Below are 18,701 nucleotides of genomic sequence, written 5' to 3' on the forward strand. Positions count from 1 at the left end.
AGTAATTCCGAGGGTCCACCGTAGTTCCCCGCAAAACCCAAAGCGTTTTCTTCCGTCTGCGGATCTCTTCCTCTTCACCTGGGCACTTACTTGAGCTTCTAGACCATACCTTGACTCTTGGCAACAATGGCTTCGGAAGATGAAGATGACTACATGAATATGGTTATTGAGGAGCCCACTCAGAAGGAGACCTTCACTCAAAAAAAGCGCCGCGAACTACGAGAGGTACCGTATCTTCCACATTCTAAAACGCCATATCTGTCTCCGGCTAAATTCCAAACCAATTCTAACATTCTTTTCCATATGCAGGCCGAAGCCCGAGGCCGAGTCCCATCCAAAGCCGAACGCGCCGCTCGGGAAGCCGTCCGCCGAGAGGAAGCCTTGGCCACAAGCACCCTCAACCCCACCAACAAAGGATTCCAAATGATGGCAAAGCTTGGGTTCAAGCCTGGTGGTGTACTTGGCAAACCTGTTACCACCAGCGACTCTGACACTACCGACACTGCCGACTCTTTCCTCAAAGCGCGCGCTGAACCGCTGAACCTAACATTGAAAGAAAACCGCGGCGGAATCGGGCTGGACACGGAGAAAAAGCGCAAGCTCCGCGAGGAAGCAGAAGAAGCAGCAAAGAAAATAAAACATGAAGAGGGGAGTTACCGAGATCGTGTTCGTGAAGAGCGCGAGTTGAAACGTATCGAAGCGCAAGTGCGCGCTGCACAGAAAGTTGCAGAGAGGCTGGATGCGGAATCCGAGAGTGGGGCTGCCACCGACGAAGACAAAGAACAAGGAACAGGGTCCTCGGCCACATCCAACAAAGAAGGTGTTGACTCCACAGATCCTTGTCAACCACGCGACGGACCCGACGTAGCTACGAAGAAGAAGAAGAAGAAGCCAATCAAACTCACGTCCCAAATTAACGTTCTCTACCGCGGTCTTATCCGTGAGCGCGAAAGGAACGACAGTGACCGCCAAACACGCCATGCTCTCCTATCCTCACTCCCCTCATCATTTTTTCCCAGAGCACGTCTACCTGAATACGATGACCCGACTATGGACCGGGAGGACAAAAAGGCCCTTAACGGCGATCTGGATCAAGATACCTCTACATTGGAAATAGAGCTGGAAGAAGACGACGAGGAGCTCGATGCCTTCAATGCGCTAGAGCCAGCTGAGCGACTACACAAGCTGGTTCTCTTTCTGCGCGAGACATATCGTTATTGCTTCTGGTGTAAATACGCCTACGAAACGGATCTTGAGCTGGAAGGGTGTCCTGGCCTGACCGAAGAGGATCACGATTGATCAGAGTCGTTTGTACCATATGGGAATGCTCTTGACACAGCAATGAGCTGACAGTTTGGCATCATACTTAGCACATGGCCCAACCTATTAACGAAATGTATCTCTACGAAATGCTACACTTATGTCATGAATGTCAAAAAGAAAAAATTATTCATTATAAACATGCAGCTTCAGTTCTCCTGGTTGAACCATAATATATACGTGGTCCTTGGTATCATAAAAAAAAGGTATACAGATAAGAAGGGGGGAAAAAAAGAAAACGTAACTAACAGCCTTGACAGGACCTGTACTTCCTGCGCAAGTGATTATGCAATATATGCTCTCGAGATCATTCATATCCACACCTCAAAATGAGAAGGATGTCAACAAATCAGGCGACGATTTGATCAACCAACTCCTCCACGGAACGATTCTTGCATTTCTGCAGGATCTGGTAGCATGACTCGCAGATGCGCAGGCAGCAGAACACGCAGCGATGCCGGATCTCAATGTCAAATTTCTGACAGGTCATGCACGGCATCGGGCACCACGTATTCTGTGCCACGGGCATGGCGCGGTGCTGTTGGTAGCATGTTAGGTGGATCTCATTCAACTTCGGTGCCACGGGTTCAACATCCGGAGGCACGAAGGGTGAGGGAGCTAGCTCCTCGCGTGGCAGCTCTGGCACTGCTAGGGGCGGTTCGGCGCTGTCTGGGGTCGGGATGAAGTCTTCCGGCTGAGGAGAGTTGGCCTCGTCAATGGGAGCTGGAGCTGGAGCTGGAACCGGAACTTGGGGCGGGGGAGAGTATGTCACTGGAGTTGGCTGTTGTTGAGGCGCGTGAAAATCGGGCTGTGATTTCTTGCTGCGCATGCCTGTCATCCGAGGTGGAGGAGACTGCGTTGGAACGGGGACCCGTTCAACTGGGCGTCGTTCTGGGATTGCATTTCCGGAGGGGATCGGAGGGAAGTATGGGTTGTTGGATGAGGCTGCTGGAATGTTCACTTTCGGGGGAAGTGGAAGTTCCTTGTTCGGCGGAGGGGCCGGCTTTGGTGGTGGAGGGGCAGGGAAGGCTGCCGGATTAGGCGAGGTTGACTCGTCGGACGGCACAGAATCGGGTGATTTCTTTTGGAAAGCTGAAGACTTCAGTGCTGCGAGAGAGGGCACACGAAGGCCGCGAGAGCGCTTCTCAGAGTCGAAGATTGCCATATTCGGAATTCCAGTATATACTCTATGTTGTATACCAAAATGAACGCCACCAGTTCCAATATGGGGTATGAAAATGGATACTCCTGAAAGACCTAAAAGAAGGGAGACGAGACAATTTAAGGAGGAAAAAATCGAAAAATGAGATTAAAAAATTCTGAATATCCACTCGAATTAGCCCAGTTAGCCGATCCAGTGTGCATTTGCATGGTATATACTCCGTAAGGGGATCCTCAATGCCTATTAAACCACATTCCCTCCAAACTGATCGGATCTATTGGTTGAGGGTCCTCCAATCTACCCTGTTTCAGATAGTGGGGATTGGATCTGTGGTAATCTCAAGGCGCTAAGAAAAATAGATCTATCTACGGAGCACGGAGTATGGGTTATCCGTTCGGAGTATACGAGGAGATTATAGGGGATTATAGGGGATTATACGAGGAGACTATACGAGATAAGTACTTATGTTTTACAGATACCCCTGAGTTTACACCCAGGGAGTCCTTAATGTACATTAGTATACTTAATATACTGACGCCAGGTAATCATTTCTGGATCTATCATATGTCGATCTCGAATCCTCAATGTCATCATTCTTACAAGTCTAATCTCTTGGATTTGTAGGCTCTTTGCTAGCCTTATGTTGTATAGGTTGTATTTTAATATGTCAAATCATTTCATATCATTTCATATTTAGCGATCGGGTTCAGCAACGGGTATATACGACCTGCGTTCTCGTGCAGCCTAAATCAAGTTAGTCAGTTTCCCACAGATATACTCAGTCCAGAGTTGGCATTGGCCTACCTCGACATATCGCTCAATCCATGGCTTGCAGGCAGCCCAAGCTAGTAGTCCACCTGTAGCAAAAATAAAAATAAACACCACCGCCTCGTCTTTCCGTGAATCACGCTCTGAGATCACAGACCCCGTCAGCACATCTGTTATCGCATCCAATTCGGTTTCTCTCTTAGCTGGTCCATTGGTCCGATAAATCACTTACGGAAGCAAGTCGTGTACACATCTTCCTCCTTAGCGCCTTTGCATGTCGGTAGCTCGTAGTCGAGACAGAACTTGCGATTACAATCATTACAATTCAGGGATCGGTATTTCTGAGCTCGTTTGATGTATTCATCGGTATGCGCAACCTCGGAGCTGAGCGAGTCGCGCTCGTTAAAGCGGAGGACGTGGTCGATGCCGGAGGAGGTTTCGGACTTGGCAGGGTTGAGGGGGATGATCGTACTATTAGAGAAACAGGTGCATTTGCAGAAGGAAGTTGGCGCTGTAAGCATGGGGTATTAGTATCACACAAATATCGACGCGAAGCTGGTAGCTTTTCGATCGCCCACTCGGCGCTATGAGGCACCGGAGAAGAAATGCTAGCACTTACTGGATGCTGCTACCAATGATGTGAGAGACAAAAATGTGAAGAGCAGCAGCAGCAGCTGTATGCTGCGCTGTGAGGACCAGGTAGAAAACATCCTGGGCACGCAGTGGACGATGCGACATGTCCTGGTTTGGCTGGGTTTAATGACGATGGATGCTGGTCACATGACTGCGTACGCAATCCACCAAAAGTCCCCAGCCCTAGAGCGGCGAAAGATTTCTTAGGGGTTTTAATATATTTATATTTATTTACATGTGACCGACCATGGAGAAATGCAGTTGGCTTGAATTACATGATATTTGTGTCGTTGGAAGGCTGCTGGCGACTCGTTTATGTATAAGCACCACATTAGAGTTCTAGATACACATCATTCTCAACTTCCTAGAAAACTGGGTCTCGGATTTATGACTTTCCCTTGATTCCCTTCTTCCGGTTGTCTCTCTGTCTCTGTTCCTTAGCAGCGTCACGTCGCCTCTTCTTCCAGGCGCGATTGTTGTCACCGCGATTCTCCCAAAACCACTTCGCGAATTCGGTTTCTTCCATGGTTGCACCGGCTTCCGCGCGAGCCTTTGTGACAGGACTGTCGATCGAAACGTCATCATCCGAGTCCTCACTTTCATTCCATGTCATATGGCGGGTGGCAGCAGTAGTGTCCGGGGTGGGAGCTGCGCTGCGCTGACCTCGGTTTTGTAGGTCGTGCTTCGTGAAGGGTGTGAAAGGTGTCTGCGGCTCAGCTATTTGAGGTTCATCCTCGGATTCAATGTCATTACCAAAGAAGCTGAATCCAGCCTCAGCCTCGGGAGCTGGCTGGTTATCGGATGCTGTCGGGGCGGCCCGCTTGAAAAGAGCCTCAAGGGGGTGGACTTCCTTGGCAGATGAATCTTGTTCCACCTCTTGCGCAGCCTCCGTGGGTATCTCATCCGAGTCTGACTGGGTGGATGTATTAGCATCACCGTCGTTAGGCTCTGCAGATTTGGTCTCTTCTTGGGACTGCGGCTTGACATCCTCCTCGTCAGATGCAGATGAATCTTCAGGGTTCTCATCGGCCTTGTTCTCATCCACCTCGCTCTCCGAGTCACTATCCTCTGAAGATGAACCACTCGATGAGGTATAATCTTCAGACTCGGAAGATTCCTCTGGGGTCTTTGCTTTGCGTGAGCGCTTTTTTGCGTCTTTGCCGGCCGATTTGGCAGCTCGGCGCTTCTCCTTGGCTCCTGGAATCTGGCCAGGCCGATAATTATCCTTCGAGATCTTCTCACTAGCAGGTTCTCTCAGATTCCCGGTGGAATCCACCCAGCCTTTTCCATCTTCAAATGTAGCCGTAGGCGCTGCACTTTCCTCCGCGGTGCGTAGGAAACTTGGCTGGGTCACCGTTTTCTCAAATTCATGGATGACATTATCCTTGGACTTCTTCTTTTTCTTTGCTTTCTTATCATCGGAATTTGTGTCGGACGCTCGGTTGGGTGGGATCGTTGCTCGGAACAGGCATTCGGACTTGTCGGTGTACTTGGACTTGGGTTGCAATTTTTCCTCCTTGCTCTTCTTCTCTTTCTTCTCCGACTTTCGTCTTTCCTGCTTGGCATCACTGGACTCGGTCCAGCCTCGTTTCACTTTGCGGTCTGTGGGAAGCTCAAAGCCTTCCACTACACCGTCCTCGGACGCTTGCTTCTTGGACTTTTTGGACTTCTTCTTGGCACTGGAGGGGGCTTCGGGTACCACATCCTCTTCCTCCCGGTGTCTCTTTTGAGGGCGGGCCGCCTCGACTTTGAACTTCTTGCCCTTGAGGATGGAGCCGTTCAACTTCTTCTTGATCTTCTCTGCTTCCATGTTTGGCAGAGTCACGTATCCGTAGTTATTCTCTGGAAAGGTAGAAATCTCGTGGAAAGAAATTTCTGTGGCCAAGTTGCGAATAGATGCTGGCAGCACAGACGGAAGGATATCCTGGGTGAAAGGCGTGATATGCAATCTGGTCGTTTCAGTCATTGCCAGAGTTTTCTTGGTAGGGGATAAGAATGAGTAGGGCTATCACTAATGCATGACCTGTGGGAGCATGTCAAAGTTTCGAAGTAATTTTTTGGGGAAAGATTCCAAAGCTTCAACACCGCTCTTCCGCTCTTCCATATTTTTTTTTTTTTGCCAAAAATAATGTACAGCTGATTTTATGCCACCGCCTTTTAAATATGGATTATCATTGGCTAAGAGTGTTCCGAGGTTGACGATCAGATGTTGGCCTGAATTTGGCTGTAACTGCCTGTTTCTGCCTGAAATCCCCTCAGTGAGTCCATGGACAACATGCAATAACCCAATTCATATGGTTGCTTAGGTAATACTTTGAGATCTGCAAAGTGCAGCATCTTTGGGCCTATGATGTATGCATCGCACTATTAAAAGTAGAAGTGGAGTGTAATCTACTCATGACTTGACGATGACGATGGATTGGTGATCCTGGGTTGAGAATTAGTCAAAAGCTTGCTATTTACCTAGGTAACCTGTTTATATATTTACATCATGTACAGAATGTAGATCATGTATAGCTTTGTACACATTCTACCTAGATATACGGAGTAATGTAATGCTTGTTTTATAAGAATCTATTATATAGTAATTCACATAGTAATTCACATAGTCTAGGCCTTCCAATAAGATAAACAAGTATACTTGCCCAATGAAAAAGAAAAATTAAAAACAAAAAAAAATACCATCCGCCACATCCGATATTTCTATCTTTGCTTTTCAATTTCAATAATGAATCTGTAAACATCTTTGAACGTTGAATTAGGGGGGGAAGTGTAGTAAATTCCTCACCGATCTCACTTCCCCAGTTACTCCGGACAGATCACTACCCCCCGCTCTGGAAGTTACTCCTCTTACCTCCACTCTCTCCCTCTCTCTCTGTCTCTCTCTCTCTTCCTCTTTACTATTAGCCTTTCAACTTTCTGGCCTTAACCTTCTTCCCTTTACCCTTCCCCATTTCAACTGCCCACCAATACAACCCCCCCCTTGGGGGCCCTTTCCGTCATATCCGATTCGGAGTTATCATACTTGTCGAACCTGTGGATTAACCCCATATCTTGTCCTTCCCCTCACATCCATCGGGGCTCTAATATGGGAAACTCCCAAACCAAGGAGTCACGCTCCACAGCCCCGTCAAGTCGTCGAAGTCAATTATCCCCGGGCGCTTCCGATGCCTCAAGTCGACCGTATCATGGTTCTCGGTCAGCAAGAGGCAGTAGGCCTGACCTTTCGATTCTGGGAATCGGCAGTCATGACCGAGAGGTGGTCACGTTAGAAAATCGGCGAGAAACAAAACAAGAGCGCGAGGCCCGCCGCTTGGAGAAGGAACGGGTGGCTCGTCTCAAAGAGAGGGAGCGCAGTATGAAGGAGGAGCATGTCGATGGAGGCTATCTCGTGACACAGGGCGTGTATGTGGGGACAGAAGACTACAATAAGGTAGTGGTGCGCCAACTGATGGTACGTTTCCCTGGAATCCCCCTCGATACGAAGTAGCCAATACTGACACCGGGTCTAGATTGAACGCAGACTAGCTCCCTTCTGGAGAGGTCTTAATGACTTCTCGGAGTCGTGGGCTGAGCATCAGATTATGGCGGCTGCACGTGGCATGCCCATTCCCCTGCCCGATGAGATTCCGCCCGAGCTAGAGTACAAATTATCCAAGATCACAGACAAATCATCTGTGGATCCAACAAATATTCAGCATCTGACAGTGCCGATCACGTCCAGATCGCAATCTTATAACTCAGATGCTTCGCAGTCCTCCAACCCCCCTCAATCATTACCCTCCGCATCTCCGATTGCATCCGGAACATCCACCTCCCCTCTTTTCCGAACAAGAGCGAAGACCTTGGCTGCTTTGACCACCTCCAAGCACAACTCACAAACAGATCTAACCCCCCGGGAACTGCAGCTTCCCAAGGACCCATTTGTCAACGGGCAACCGATCGAAGTTAATTTGTACAAAGACGCAAGCGAATGTCCTATCTGTTTCCTCTACTATCCGCCGTACTTAAACCGTACCCGATGCTGTGATCAACCCATCTGCTCCGAGTGCTTCGTGCAGATCAAGCGCCCGGACCCGCACCCCCCAGAGCATGGAGAGCCCAACGCGAATGCGCCTTCAGTCGAGGGAGAGCAGCCTGAGTCGACCGAGTCACAATTGGTCTCTGAGCCCTCGGCATGCCCCTTCTGTGTCCAGCCGGAGTTCGGAGTCACCTACGCACCACCATCGTTCCGACGGGGCCTGACTTATGCTGCAGACCCCGGCGCCCGACTCTCACCCAACTTCACTTCTCCTGTATCCTCCACCTCCTCTTTATCGTCTGCCACTGCAGCTGTGCCAGGTCGCCGCCGTGCGACCTCACTATCGGCCACTGACCCCACAGTGGTCACCACGGATAGGATTCGGCCGGACTGGGCGACCAAATTATCGAATGCACGAGCCCATGCGGCACGTCGATCTGCAGCTGCGACTGCTCTTCACACCGCGGCGTATTTGATCAACCCTAGTGCATCTGGGAGTGACTCGCGCGGGTTTGGCATCGGACGGCGCGGAATGCGAAGAGCCACCGGCGGAGAAGGGTATAGCGGCCGGACCGTTTCACCCGCTCTCAATGCATTGGCTTTCTTGACGGAGCGTACAGGTGCTGATCGGACGCCTCGAGCAGCTGGACAAGACACCGATTCTGCTTCTGCCGAGGAAGGAGCCGGCCACCCCGCTGGTCGATCAAGCTCGAGGCGCAATCGAATTGACGATCTTGAGGAAATGATGATGATGGAAGCTATCCGACTGAGCTTGGCTAGCGAAGACGAGCGCCTCAAACGGGAGGAGAAAGAGGCCAGAAAAGAGGCCAAAAGGAGGGAGAAGGAGAAGGAGAAAGAAGCTAAAAAGGCGGATAAGGTGGCTCGCAAGACTGGCTTGTACAGCAATAATGCTAGCGCCTCCGCTTTGGACGTTCTTGCCGAGTCCAGTTTAGGTAGGGAGACTAGTAGCTCATCCTCTGTTATAGGCGAGGATGTCATTGGTGAAGAAATTACTGCTAGTAGCAAAGGCAAGGGAGTTGACCGTCTATTGCCATCGACCGCAGAAGAAACGAACTGCCCTACGCTGCTTGATCCAGCAGCACCGGCAGGCCAATCGGTGGATCAGTCCGAGCCGTCGCGGCAATCCCACCTACGACAGGTCTCCAGCGCCTCTTCGTCGTTCTCCTCTGTCATGGAAACCACCCCAGAGGATGGCGTAGGCGGTCCCGCTGCTGGAGAGGGCAACACCAGCTCTCTTGAGCCAATGTTCAATTTCCGCAGTCTAGCTGCTGTGATTGGAGATGAGGAGAAAGTGGATGACTCTACGGAACACGTCGAGGATACCTCCAACAAGCCACAAACTGAGGGCTCTTCCTCAAGTGCCACTCCGTCGGTCCACCAGCCTTTCCCAGAGGTGAATCCTGAATCGGCGCCTATCGTTGAGTCTCACGCAGAGTCTCTTGATCACGCTGGTACCCTTCCTAAAGAACTTGAGTCTCGGTCTGTCGAGATCACCGGTTCCCCCACGCATCCGGAGGCTACTTTGTGAATTATTTGATTTTTCTTTTTCTTTTCTGTTTCTTTTTTTTTTCCAGTTTGGCTTTCTTTGTTTGGTATCTAGATACAATCCGGACCGCATGGTATGTGTGGATAAGCCGGCGCAGGGGATTGGTCATCGGTGAAAGCATCTCTGCTTATCTTTTCTATGCTCATTGTTTTTCTTTTTTTACCTTTTCTCTTACATTGGGCCTTCCATATCATCATTTCTTACTTTCTGGTCAAGGATAGAAATTCTTTGTGCTTAGCATTCAGATCGGTGAATAGTGAGAATTCTGATTTCTTAATATATCTATTTAAGGTATATGTTTACGGATAAATAAGATATGCAATAATGATAACTATGTATCCAAAGTTATACATAAAGTCCTTTTTACAAATTAAGCCTTTCTCTGCCTTTTTTGCCGTTTATCTATACAACTGAGATGAGCAGCAAAATATATACAAAACAAAGGCAACCAAACAGACAACCAAACAGACAACCAAACAGACAACCAAACAGACAACCAAACAGACAACCAAACAGACAACCAAACAGACAACCAAACAGACAACCAAACAGACAACCAAACAGACAACCAAACAGACAACCAAACAGACAACCAAACAGACAACCAAACAGACAACCAAACAGACAACCAAACAGACAACCAAACAGACAACCAAACAGACAACCAAACAGACAACCAAACAGACAACCAAACAGACAACCAAACAGACAACCAAACAGACAACCAAACAGACAACCAAACAGACAACCAAACAGACAACCAAACAGACAACCAAACAGACAACCAAACAGACAACCAAACAGACAACCAAACAGACAACCAAACAGACAACCAAACAGACAACCAAACAGACAACCAAACAGACAACCAAACAGACAACCAAACAGACAACCAAACAGATTAACTAGAAAAATATCACAAGGTCGCAAATGCAGCCGAATATTCTTGTATACTATGACTTTAAATAATCGGCTGCATGCGGCCTCTGTCCTTGACGACGTATTTAAATAATCTGATTCATCTGGCATAAGATAATGCGAGGGGCATTATATTTAGTTACCTTTCTTCAATATATGTTGTATATCCTTTTGCAAAGCTTTTCTCTTTGTATTATACAATGTGCAAAACAGTGAAAGTGCATGTGCTGTATGCGGCTGATCTGCGGGTCCAACTCAAATTATTCTCTGGCCTGTGATTGGCTGAGAAGAGTTTAAGAAAGCGGAGTGGGGAAACCTTGGGACTTTGATGTTTATTTTTTTTCCAAGGGTATCACCTGGGCAGGTATCAGTTATCATCTTACGTATACAATAGTATTACATATCTATTATATCATATCATATTATGCTATGTTTGAAATGTTATCAATTTGATAGCTAATTATTATTGCACAATATCCAAGATCCAAGATCATTGCCGGAATACCCGAACACAATATGGTTCGCCACCCAAAAGAAATTTTATAACATGGGAAGAGGTACAAAACTACATGTGCAATACAATATTCTCAAAGGCTAGGCTATATATATTTATATCTATTTATATGGCTATTTATAAAGGATCAAGAATCCTAAATCGCTTTAGGTAGGGATCTGGGTCAGATATTGTCCGTTCTCGGCTGTGCAAAATAAATTCTCTTTCCAAGGTTCTCCCACTTCGACCTTCCAACATCACTCCTTATTCGGCCTTGTTTTCTGTTTATATCTCCAAGAAAACATAGAAGCTGACTGTCCTGGGGTTAAAACAAGAAAGCAAACCTCCCACTCCGCTCATAAGGTACGAGCAGTGCAGTGGATTACAGGATCAACTCGACACTGCCGGGGTGGATTGCCGTAAGATCTTAACTGCATCTAAAGAACTATGGCATTAACACCACAGGCAAGATCTCATTCGTCGCCCGACAGCTTTCCAACAACGCAGCTTTTCCTCCTAGGTAAACTATGCCCCGGATTTACACTTGGCAACGACTAACATAACAACAGCAATATGCCGAGTTGCAGAGCCTATCGCCTTGACTTCTATCTTCCCCTATTCGTGGGTGATGGTCAAGGACTTCCACGTGGATAATGGCAACAATGCCTCCTTCTATGCTGGTGTTCTGATTTCGGCATTCTCGCTTGCGGAGGCTCTGACCGGTATGTTTTGGGGTGCTCTTTCAGACCGCGTGGGCCGGAAGCCTGTCCTTATATCCGGCTGCGTTGGCACTATGGCCTCTTTGATTTTAGTGGGGATGGCCCCGAACTTCTGGGTCGCGCTTGCCGGTCGAGCTCTTGGTGGAGCCCTAAATGGAAATATTGGAGTAATTCAGACAATGGTTGGTGAACTTGTCAAGCGGCCTGAACATGAACGTAAGTCTATCGCCATTTTGTCATATCTAGCGGGATTAGAGATTAATCTTGTATACAGCTCGTGCGTATGCCGTCATGCCTTTTGTTTGGTCAATTGGAACGATTATCGGCCCAGGTACGTATATTCTCCGTCTTCCCTTGATGAAATCTTACTGCAAATTCTAATTCCATTCAGCCATTGGAGGCTTACTAGCAAAGCCCGCTGAAGGGTTTCCCTCCCTGTTCCCAGCCGATGGCCCCTTTGGAAAATTCCCCTACCTTTTGCCCAACCTCGTTTGCTGTGTCTTGCTTCTCCTTAGTATTATCGGCAGCTGGCTGTTTCTGCAAGAGACCCATCCGGACATGCAACCTGGCGAGGCCCATGAACATTTCGACCAGGCAGCTGAGCAGCTGCTGCTGGTTACATCTAGTGCAACTGCCAATGCCGGTGTGGACCTGCGAGCGGAGTCTTACGGGACTTTTAATCGAGTTCACTTGCATAATGATAAGAGCTGGAATGTGCAAGCTGATGGCTCCTCGCCCACATGGAAGAAGTTACCAAAGGCCAAAGCTTTCACCTGGCGAGTTACCATGCTTGTAGTTGCGTTAGCTATCTTTACTTATCATTCGATGACATACGACCATCTCTTACCCATCTTCTTACAGGATAAGGACCCCCAAGGGTCGTCACATTCGCATCACTCGCCCTTTGACATCCCGGGCGGAGTCGGTCTTTCAACTCGAACTGTGGGTGTGATCATGTCCACCGATGGCATCATCGCCCTTGCAATTCAGAGCATCATTTTCCCCGTGCTGGCACATTACCTGGGAATCTGGCGGCTCTTTGTCATAGTTACGATACTCCATCCGCTCGCATACTTCATGGTGCCCTTCCTAGTATTCTTGCCAAGCCAGCTCCTCTATGTCGGTGTTTATTCTTGTTTGATTGTGCGCAATATTCTGTCCATCATCGACTATCCTATCCTCTTGATTCTTATCAAGCAAGCTAGCCCGTCAGACTCCGTCATGGGAAAAATCAATGGCCTCGCTGCTTCCGCTGGGGCTGCATCTCGAACTCTTGCTCCTCCAATTGCTGGCTTGCTTTACAGCTCTGGGGCTGAGATTGGCTGCACCGCTCTTGCCTGGTGGGGGAGTAGTCTTGTTGCGTTAATCGGCGCTTTACAGCTGTGGTTTATTCAGCGCGACAAATGTTCATCAGCAACCGTGGAACCGGCAGCTGTTTGTCATTATGTTGCTCTTCAAGAGCAACCACACGTCGACATCGTTCATATCATTGTCAATGGAGATGATGCGCACTCAGAAGCAGTGATAGTGTCGAATTAGGAAACCAACGTCGAATATGCTTTTTACTAGAGTTCTAGACTCGTAGAATCACAACTTTCATAATATGATCCACAAAGAAATTGTCTGGGTATTGTCCTCTCTTATAGGATCTTACAAGTTATCCAAGTAGGAATCATGCTTTCTATCGATTCTATGTTGCTTCTAATCAGTATCATTCTTGCCATAAGATCGATAAGCAACTAAGTTTAAAAAGACATGTAAAAAGAATCTAGAGACATCCACAAAATATGTCGGAGTAATATCTTGTATATAACGTCTCTAATATAACCTTGGAACTGACCTACGTCGTCAAGGACAGAGGCTATGTGTTGTATAGTCCGAGGCTCTGATTAGATAGTGTGGATGCACTATTCTCAACTAGGCCTAGCTTTGTTTACCCAGCAACGTCAACACGGCAACTCTTTTTGTATACACAAACTCTGCCTTGCTCTGCCTTCTTCTTGTCCAACCGAACTGGTTCTGAAAACAGACCAGAGACGACTTTTTACGACTAACCCTTTCCCATTCCTTTCTCCAGGGATTATCTTGTTTTCATAATGTCAAATCCACTCTCACCCCTCTCATTCTCTTACCAGAACGCGCGCGCCCAATCTCAAATGGCGAATTCTTCGCCCTTCCTTCACAAGACTCTTGACCAGCCCTCGGAACATGCTGTTCCCTCCAGCCCATTGAAGAAAGGATGGACAAGCCACGCCGCGCCGAGTCCGAATGCCTATGATGAAAATGAACCCTACTACCATAACGAACCCGAGAACGAGAATGACGATTTTAACGATGCCGAGTCATATCAACAAGGTGCTAGCTCACCGTTTCAATTTGATGGACGCGAAGACACCGTGGATTTCCAGAAGCTGCGCGAAATGCGAAAGACCTCGTCCCAATCACACCTACAACTTGAACCGCTAGAGGAGGAGAGCCCTGTAAGCTCTCCCTTCCGTCCACATGCGACAGAGGATACAGTTGATTTCCGGGGGTTGCGTGAGGTTGATCCCATGTCACCTGGCTTGGACAAGCGGCTGGCTCTAGGGGAGCCAATGAGCTCTCCCTTCCGTCCAAATGCCAGTGAAGATACAGTGGATTTCCAAAATATGCAGCAAGAGCAACAGTCGTCCCCTCTGCCATACCCACAACTTGAGCCATTGGAGGAGGAGAGCCCCGAAAGTTCTCCGTTCCGACCTCACGTTCGAGAAGAGACAGAGGGTTTTCAAAAACTGCGCGAGGTCCAGCCTATGTCTCCTGGATTGGGAAGGCGGCTAGCTCTAGAGGAGCCGGCGAGCTCGCCATTCCGCCCCGATGTGCGGGAAGAGACGGTTGACTTTGATCTCTTGCGTGAAATGCAGAATGACTCGCCAATTCCTAAAGCGCGGCCATTGCCTGATCCCGCTAGCCCGCCTTTCCGCCGTGAGGCAAGAAGCGTGACAGTCGATCCATCGGAATCACATAAAGTGCAAGAAAATTCACCAAAGGTGTCTAAGTATTCTTCGCCTACTGTGGCACCGAGTTCGCCCATCCGCCCGGAAGTACTAGAGACGGCGGCTGATTCACCGAAGCTACGTGAGTTAAAGCAAGACTCACCGATGGCACCTAAACGTTCATCCTTTGTTGCCGAATCAAACTTGCCCGTACACGACGAAGCACTGGAGACAGTTGATTCTCCCGGGGAAAATGCGCATGTGGAGTCACCAGGAGCATCCAAATCCTCTTCCCCTATTCCAGTACCTACTTCATCTTTCAGGCTGAGTCCTAGGGAAAACACCCTTGATCTTCATAAGTCGCGCCGGATTTCTCGTGCATCCCTTGGGCTGGGTGACCAGCGCTCAGTTGCAGCAACTCCGCGCAAAAGATCCTACGACCAAACACCCCAAGATCTGGAGGACGATTTACAGATGAACGAGCGCCATAAAAAGGGCATGGTGAGCCGACCGGATGCACCAGCGATTCACATCGATGCCGAAGAGGAGCCTAGTGTACTCCATGATCAGAGCGTCCTTTCCGCTGCAAGTACCGTGTACGATCGATCAGCAATCGGCAACAGCATGATAGAGGACAGACACAACGAAGGGATGAGCACCGTACTTCATGAAGATGGCGACAAGGAGAATATCTCACATGAGAACTCGATGGTCGACGACTCAATGGATGAGACTTGCTTGAGCACATTTTCCGCCATGCCTGATATGACTTCGTTTGCAAAACTCCGCGCCCAGTCGCCGATGAAGTCAATGCGAGGCAGTGTCGCCCCCAGTCCAGCTCCCACTATTGACGGGCATCGACACAGTGTTGATCCGACCACTCCGGGCACAGGGCGCAGGGCATACAGAGCGAGCGCCTACCTAGAGGCAAATTCACCAATGGGATCGCCTACGCCGAGACCCAGAGGCCCTCGGGATATGGCTCATCCAGTTGACTCTGCCAATCTGCTTGATTTCACTGACCAAATGAATTTCTTCCCTCGTCAGTCCTTGCAAAGTGCCCGTTTCTCCCCCTCGCGGCGTTCGCCCATGCGATCGGCCCGGCAATCCATTCGATCTCCTGGAAAGATGTCGACCCTGTTGGACTTTGATATTCCGGCTGCGCCTACCCCTCGATCAATTCCCACGGTCACTCCCCGTGAATTGGAGTCATTGAAGTCCGGCTTCTTGTCTGACATATCTTCGCTCAAAGCCACTCTCAGTGGCAAAGAGGCCGAGGTTGCCAGCCTAAAGCAAGCAGTAGCAGACGCGGAGAGACGTGTTGGCGAAGCTCTGGAAGAGGTACGCAACGAAGCTGCCGGAAAAGAGGTACTGGAGATGGAACAGGTCGAGTGGGAACGTCGAGTCAATGAGATGGAAACTGTTCTGCGGTCCGCTCGCTCTGAATTAGTGGAGGGAGAGCGCGAGCGCGACCGCCTGTCTCGAAAGGCGGAAGAGGCCGAAAAAAGCAAGGAGACTTTAGAACACAAAGTTGTCGAGCTCGAAAGCCAGCTTTCCGCTGCACGTGCCGCGGCTGTTTCTAGCACTGGTCAAGCTAGCTCATCTCGCCAGTCTTCCAACTCGGCTGAAGATACTGCTCGAGAGGTTCAGGATGCCGTTGAGAAGGTCGCTCGCGAGCTTCATGTGCTCTACAAGGGCAAGCATGAGACCAAGGTTGCGGCCTTGAAGAAAAGTTACGAGTCTCGCTGGGAGAAACGTTTGCGTGAGGCGGAGAAGAAGCTCACTGCGGCACGCGAGGAAAATGAACATCTCCGTGTCGAACGTGATACTGCGCAAACCGATGCAATGGCCGCGGCTAACACCAGTTCCTTCGCTCGCGAGAATGACGAGCACGAGGCCGAAAAGCGTGTCATGGAGGCCCAGATCAAGGGTCTGCAGCGAGAAATGGCTGCTCTGAAGGACAACACCGAGCGAATGCGCGCAAACCTGGAGTCTGAACGCGCCGAGAAGGGCGAACTTGTTGCTGCTGTTGATGAGTGGCTAGCCATGCAGCAGGCGCCAGCCCCATCTCAGCCTCGAGACCGCGAGCCCTCTGTGGCATCTTCTGTGCACAACGACCACATTGACGAGCCAGCTCAGCCATCTCGCGAAGTCACCCCCGATAACTTCCGTCGCAGTGTCAGTCGTTCTGTGTCTGGAAGCATCCGGCCCCCTGCCACTTCGGAAAAGAGAATCCCTAGATTCGGTGCCCCCGGTGGTCATTCTCGTGGTAATAGCGGTGGCAGATCTGGCATTGCGATGCCTACTCCCGGCCGAGGTGGGATCATGAGTTCAATCGAGAGGATGGGCCGTGGTGGCGTTTAGAGGTCTGGTCGATTTGACTTCGATTCTTTTTTTTTTTTTTTTTTTTTTTTTTTTTNTTGTTTCTTTTTTCTTCATGGGTCATTCCCATCTTGATTCCCCGGCAGCAGATGTGATTTTCGGTTTACTTACATTTGGTTTATGATGTTTATGTCTACTTCTATTTCTCGGCGTCTGTCAAGACTGGTCCACGGAGGGGGGTTGGTTTATTGGAATTGGATTACCCAGCAGTGATATGACATGATGTAACGATTCCAAAGATCCCATTTTATGATTTTCAAGGTCACTCTAGGCAGTGAGTAAGCGGGTGTAGTCTTGCTGTGTCGTTAGGGAGCCTATGCTCATTCCGATGGCGAGAGTACATTGGTTATTTTTCCAAGCACCGTCCCATATTCTTACTTCATATGTACACAAGGAATCAGCATCGAAATATAGCTAGCTCATACATGAATAGCTGAGACACCCAGAGATGAGATAATGGGGCCAGCGGCTATCCATAGGCTATGAGGCCTACGAAACGGACACTTGCATGAAGTAACATGCACGTCCAATGACATATGTTAGGACAACCAACATATACCATCTTCTTCTCCTTCTGCTTCTCCTCCTCCTCCACCTTCACCTCTGCCCGCTTCCACTGTGTTCTATCAATGATATGTATCCTCTCGGCATCTTCATTGCTAGCTCGAATTTCACTCAAGCAGCGACCTTTAGCGCAGGGCTCCATCGCTTCGTTGTCGGCTGTTCCTTAGTTATTGCCAGCGCAGAGCGTTTCTGGGATCAGTGGTCGACAAATATCCTGCAATGGCTCTCCCGTCCTGGTAACACCTAGCTAGCCCATTTACGGAAGGGCCTCGCTGACCAGTCGCAGACATCCTGGCCGCCATCACAGCGTGGTGGATCACTTTCACCCTCGTCATGGCGCTCCTCATGTTTCTTGGGTTTGGACCGGTGGGGATTGTTGCAGGTCTGCTGTGCCAGTTTCTTTGTGAGGCTCATATGTCTGTAGGGTCTTTGGCGGCTGGGTTTCAGTCGTTCATGTATGGTGGATTTACCCCGGCGGGTGGCATATTCGCAACTTTAACCAGTATGGCGATGTTAGGTACACTCACACCTCCGGGTGTGCTCGTGGCTTCTATTCTTGCAACGGGTGTTGCAGTTGTGGTGTGGAAAGTGGCATCCTAAGACAATTATTCTGTTTCAATACGGAAGGAATGAATACCGGAAGATACAATGTATAACCATGGAATCGTTGCCACCCGTACCAACAAAAGTATTAAATAAAATAGAAAATAGAAAATAAATAAATAAATAAAATAAAATATTATGTATCTTCCCCGGAAATGGCGATTTCTCGCGGGGTGACCTAAATTAAATCTGGTTACGGGGCACTTGGACCCGGCCCCTTTGGTCATGCGCAAGAAATATACCCCATACAACACACAATGATAATAGGGTTATCTCTCAAATCCTCCAGAGCCAATTTACGCTCATTGGAGTTTCCTTTTCCTATTTCCCCCGCATTTGGAGGGGCAAGTACGCCATGACCCCCGACTTTGATGGGAAGATACGATCTAAGCTGACATACTTTCAGCCTGTGGCTGAGACTCGGCTTTCCCCCGGACTAGGAAAACGTGGGGTGAAATCATGCCGGACTGCCGTCTTGGTCGTTCCCTGTTGGCTACTGGAGTATCGACTGGTTGGCAATTTGACTATATATCTCAATCATTTGAGTTATTTAACCTGTCAATCATTATTAACGGTGAC

General features: G+C 49.0%; 7 protein-coding genes across 7 annotated transcripts; 4 read left to right on the plus strand and 3 right to left on the minus strand.

Moving 5' to 3' along the window:
* Positions 1 to 126: 126 nt before the first annotated feature.
* PEX2_108400 (putative G-patch domain protein) lies at positions 127 to 1,299 on the plus strand (the record flags this gene model as incomplete). The annotated part of the gene is made up of 1 exon (XM_016748108.1): positions 127 to 1,299. The coding sequence occupies one exon, from the start codon at positions 127 to 129 to the stop codon at positions 1,297 to 1,299; it is 1,173 nt and encodes a 390-aa protein (XP_016594950.1).
* A 370-nt stretch (positions 1,300 to 1,669) lies between these two features.
* PEX2_108410 (uncharacterized protein) lies at positions 1,670 to 2,485 on the minus strand (the record flags this gene model as incomplete). Its single annotated transcript, XM_016748109.1, has 1 exon — positions 1,670 to 2,485. One exon carries the CDS (start codon positions 2,483 to 2,485, stop codon positions 1,670 to 1,672), a length of 816 nt encoding a protein of 271 aa, XP_016594951.1.
* A 690-nt stretch (positions 2,486 to 3,175) lies between these two features.
* PEX2_108420 (uncharacterized protein) lies at positions 3,176 to 3,988 on the minus strand (the record flags this gene model as incomplete). The annotated part of the gene is made up of 4 exons (XM_016748110.1): positions 3,176 to 3,226; positions 3,287 to 3,420; positions 3,483 to 3,721; positions 3,870 to 3,988. The coding sequence occupies 4 exons, from the start codon at positions 3,986 to 3,988 to the stop codon at positions 3,176 to 3,178; spliced, it is 543 nt and encodes a 180-aa protein (XP_016594952.1).
* A 280-nt stretch (positions 3,989 to 4,268) lies between these two features.
* PEX2_108430 (uncharacterized protein) lies at positions 4,269 to 5,849 on the minus strand (the record flags this gene model as incomplete). The annotated part of the gene is made up of 1 exon (XM_016748111.1): positions 4,269 to 5,849. The coding sequence occupies one exon, from the start codon at positions 5,847 to 5,849 to the stop codon at positions 4,269 to 4,271; it is 1,581 nt and encodes a 526-aa protein (XP_016594953.1).
* Positions 5,850 to 6,971: 1,122 nt separating this feature from the next.
* Positions 6,972 to 9,453, plus strand: sip5 (Sip5p; the record flags this gene model as incomplete). The annotated part of the gene is made up of 2 exons (XM_016748112.1): positions 6,972 to 7,337; positions 7,396 to 9,453. The coding sequence occupies 2 exons, from the start codon at positions 6,972 to 6,974 to the stop codon at positions 9,451 to 9,453; spliced, it is 2,424 nt and encodes an 807-aa protein (XP_016594954.1).
* Positions 9,454 to 11,329: 1,876 nt separating this feature from the next.
* On the plus strand, positions 11,330 to 13,140 carry PEX2_108450 (MFS transporter; the record flags this gene model as incomplete). Its single annotated transcript, XM_016748113.1, has 4 exons — positions 11,330 to 11,402; positions 11,452 to 11,817; positions 11,876 to 11,932; positions 11,993 to 13,140. 4 exons carry the CDS (start codon positions 11,330 to 11,332, stop codon positions 13,138 to 13,140), a joined length of 1,644 nt encoding a protein of 547 aa, XP_016594955.1.
* A 617-nt stretch (positions 13,141 to 13,757) lies between these two features.
* On the plus strand, positions 13,758 to 16,937 carry PEX2_108460 (uncharacterized protein; the record flags this gene model as incomplete). The annotated part of the gene is made up of 1 exon (XM_016748114.1): positions 13,758 to 16,937. One exon carries the CDS (start codon positions 13,758 to 13,760, stop codon positions 16,935 to 16,937), a length of 3,180 nt encoding a protein of 1,059 aa, XP_016594956.1.
* Between the last annotated feature and the right edge of the window lie 1,764 nt (positions 16,938 to 18,701).

The sequence above is a fragment of the Penicillium expansum genome (genome assembly GCF_000769745.1).
Source record: "Penicillium expansum strain MD-8 chromosome Unknown contig370, whole genome shotgun sequence".
Taxonomy (NCBI): domain Eukaryota; kingdom Fungi; phylum Ascomycota; class Eurotiomycetes; order Eurotiales; family Aspergillaceae; genus Penicillium; species Penicillium expansum.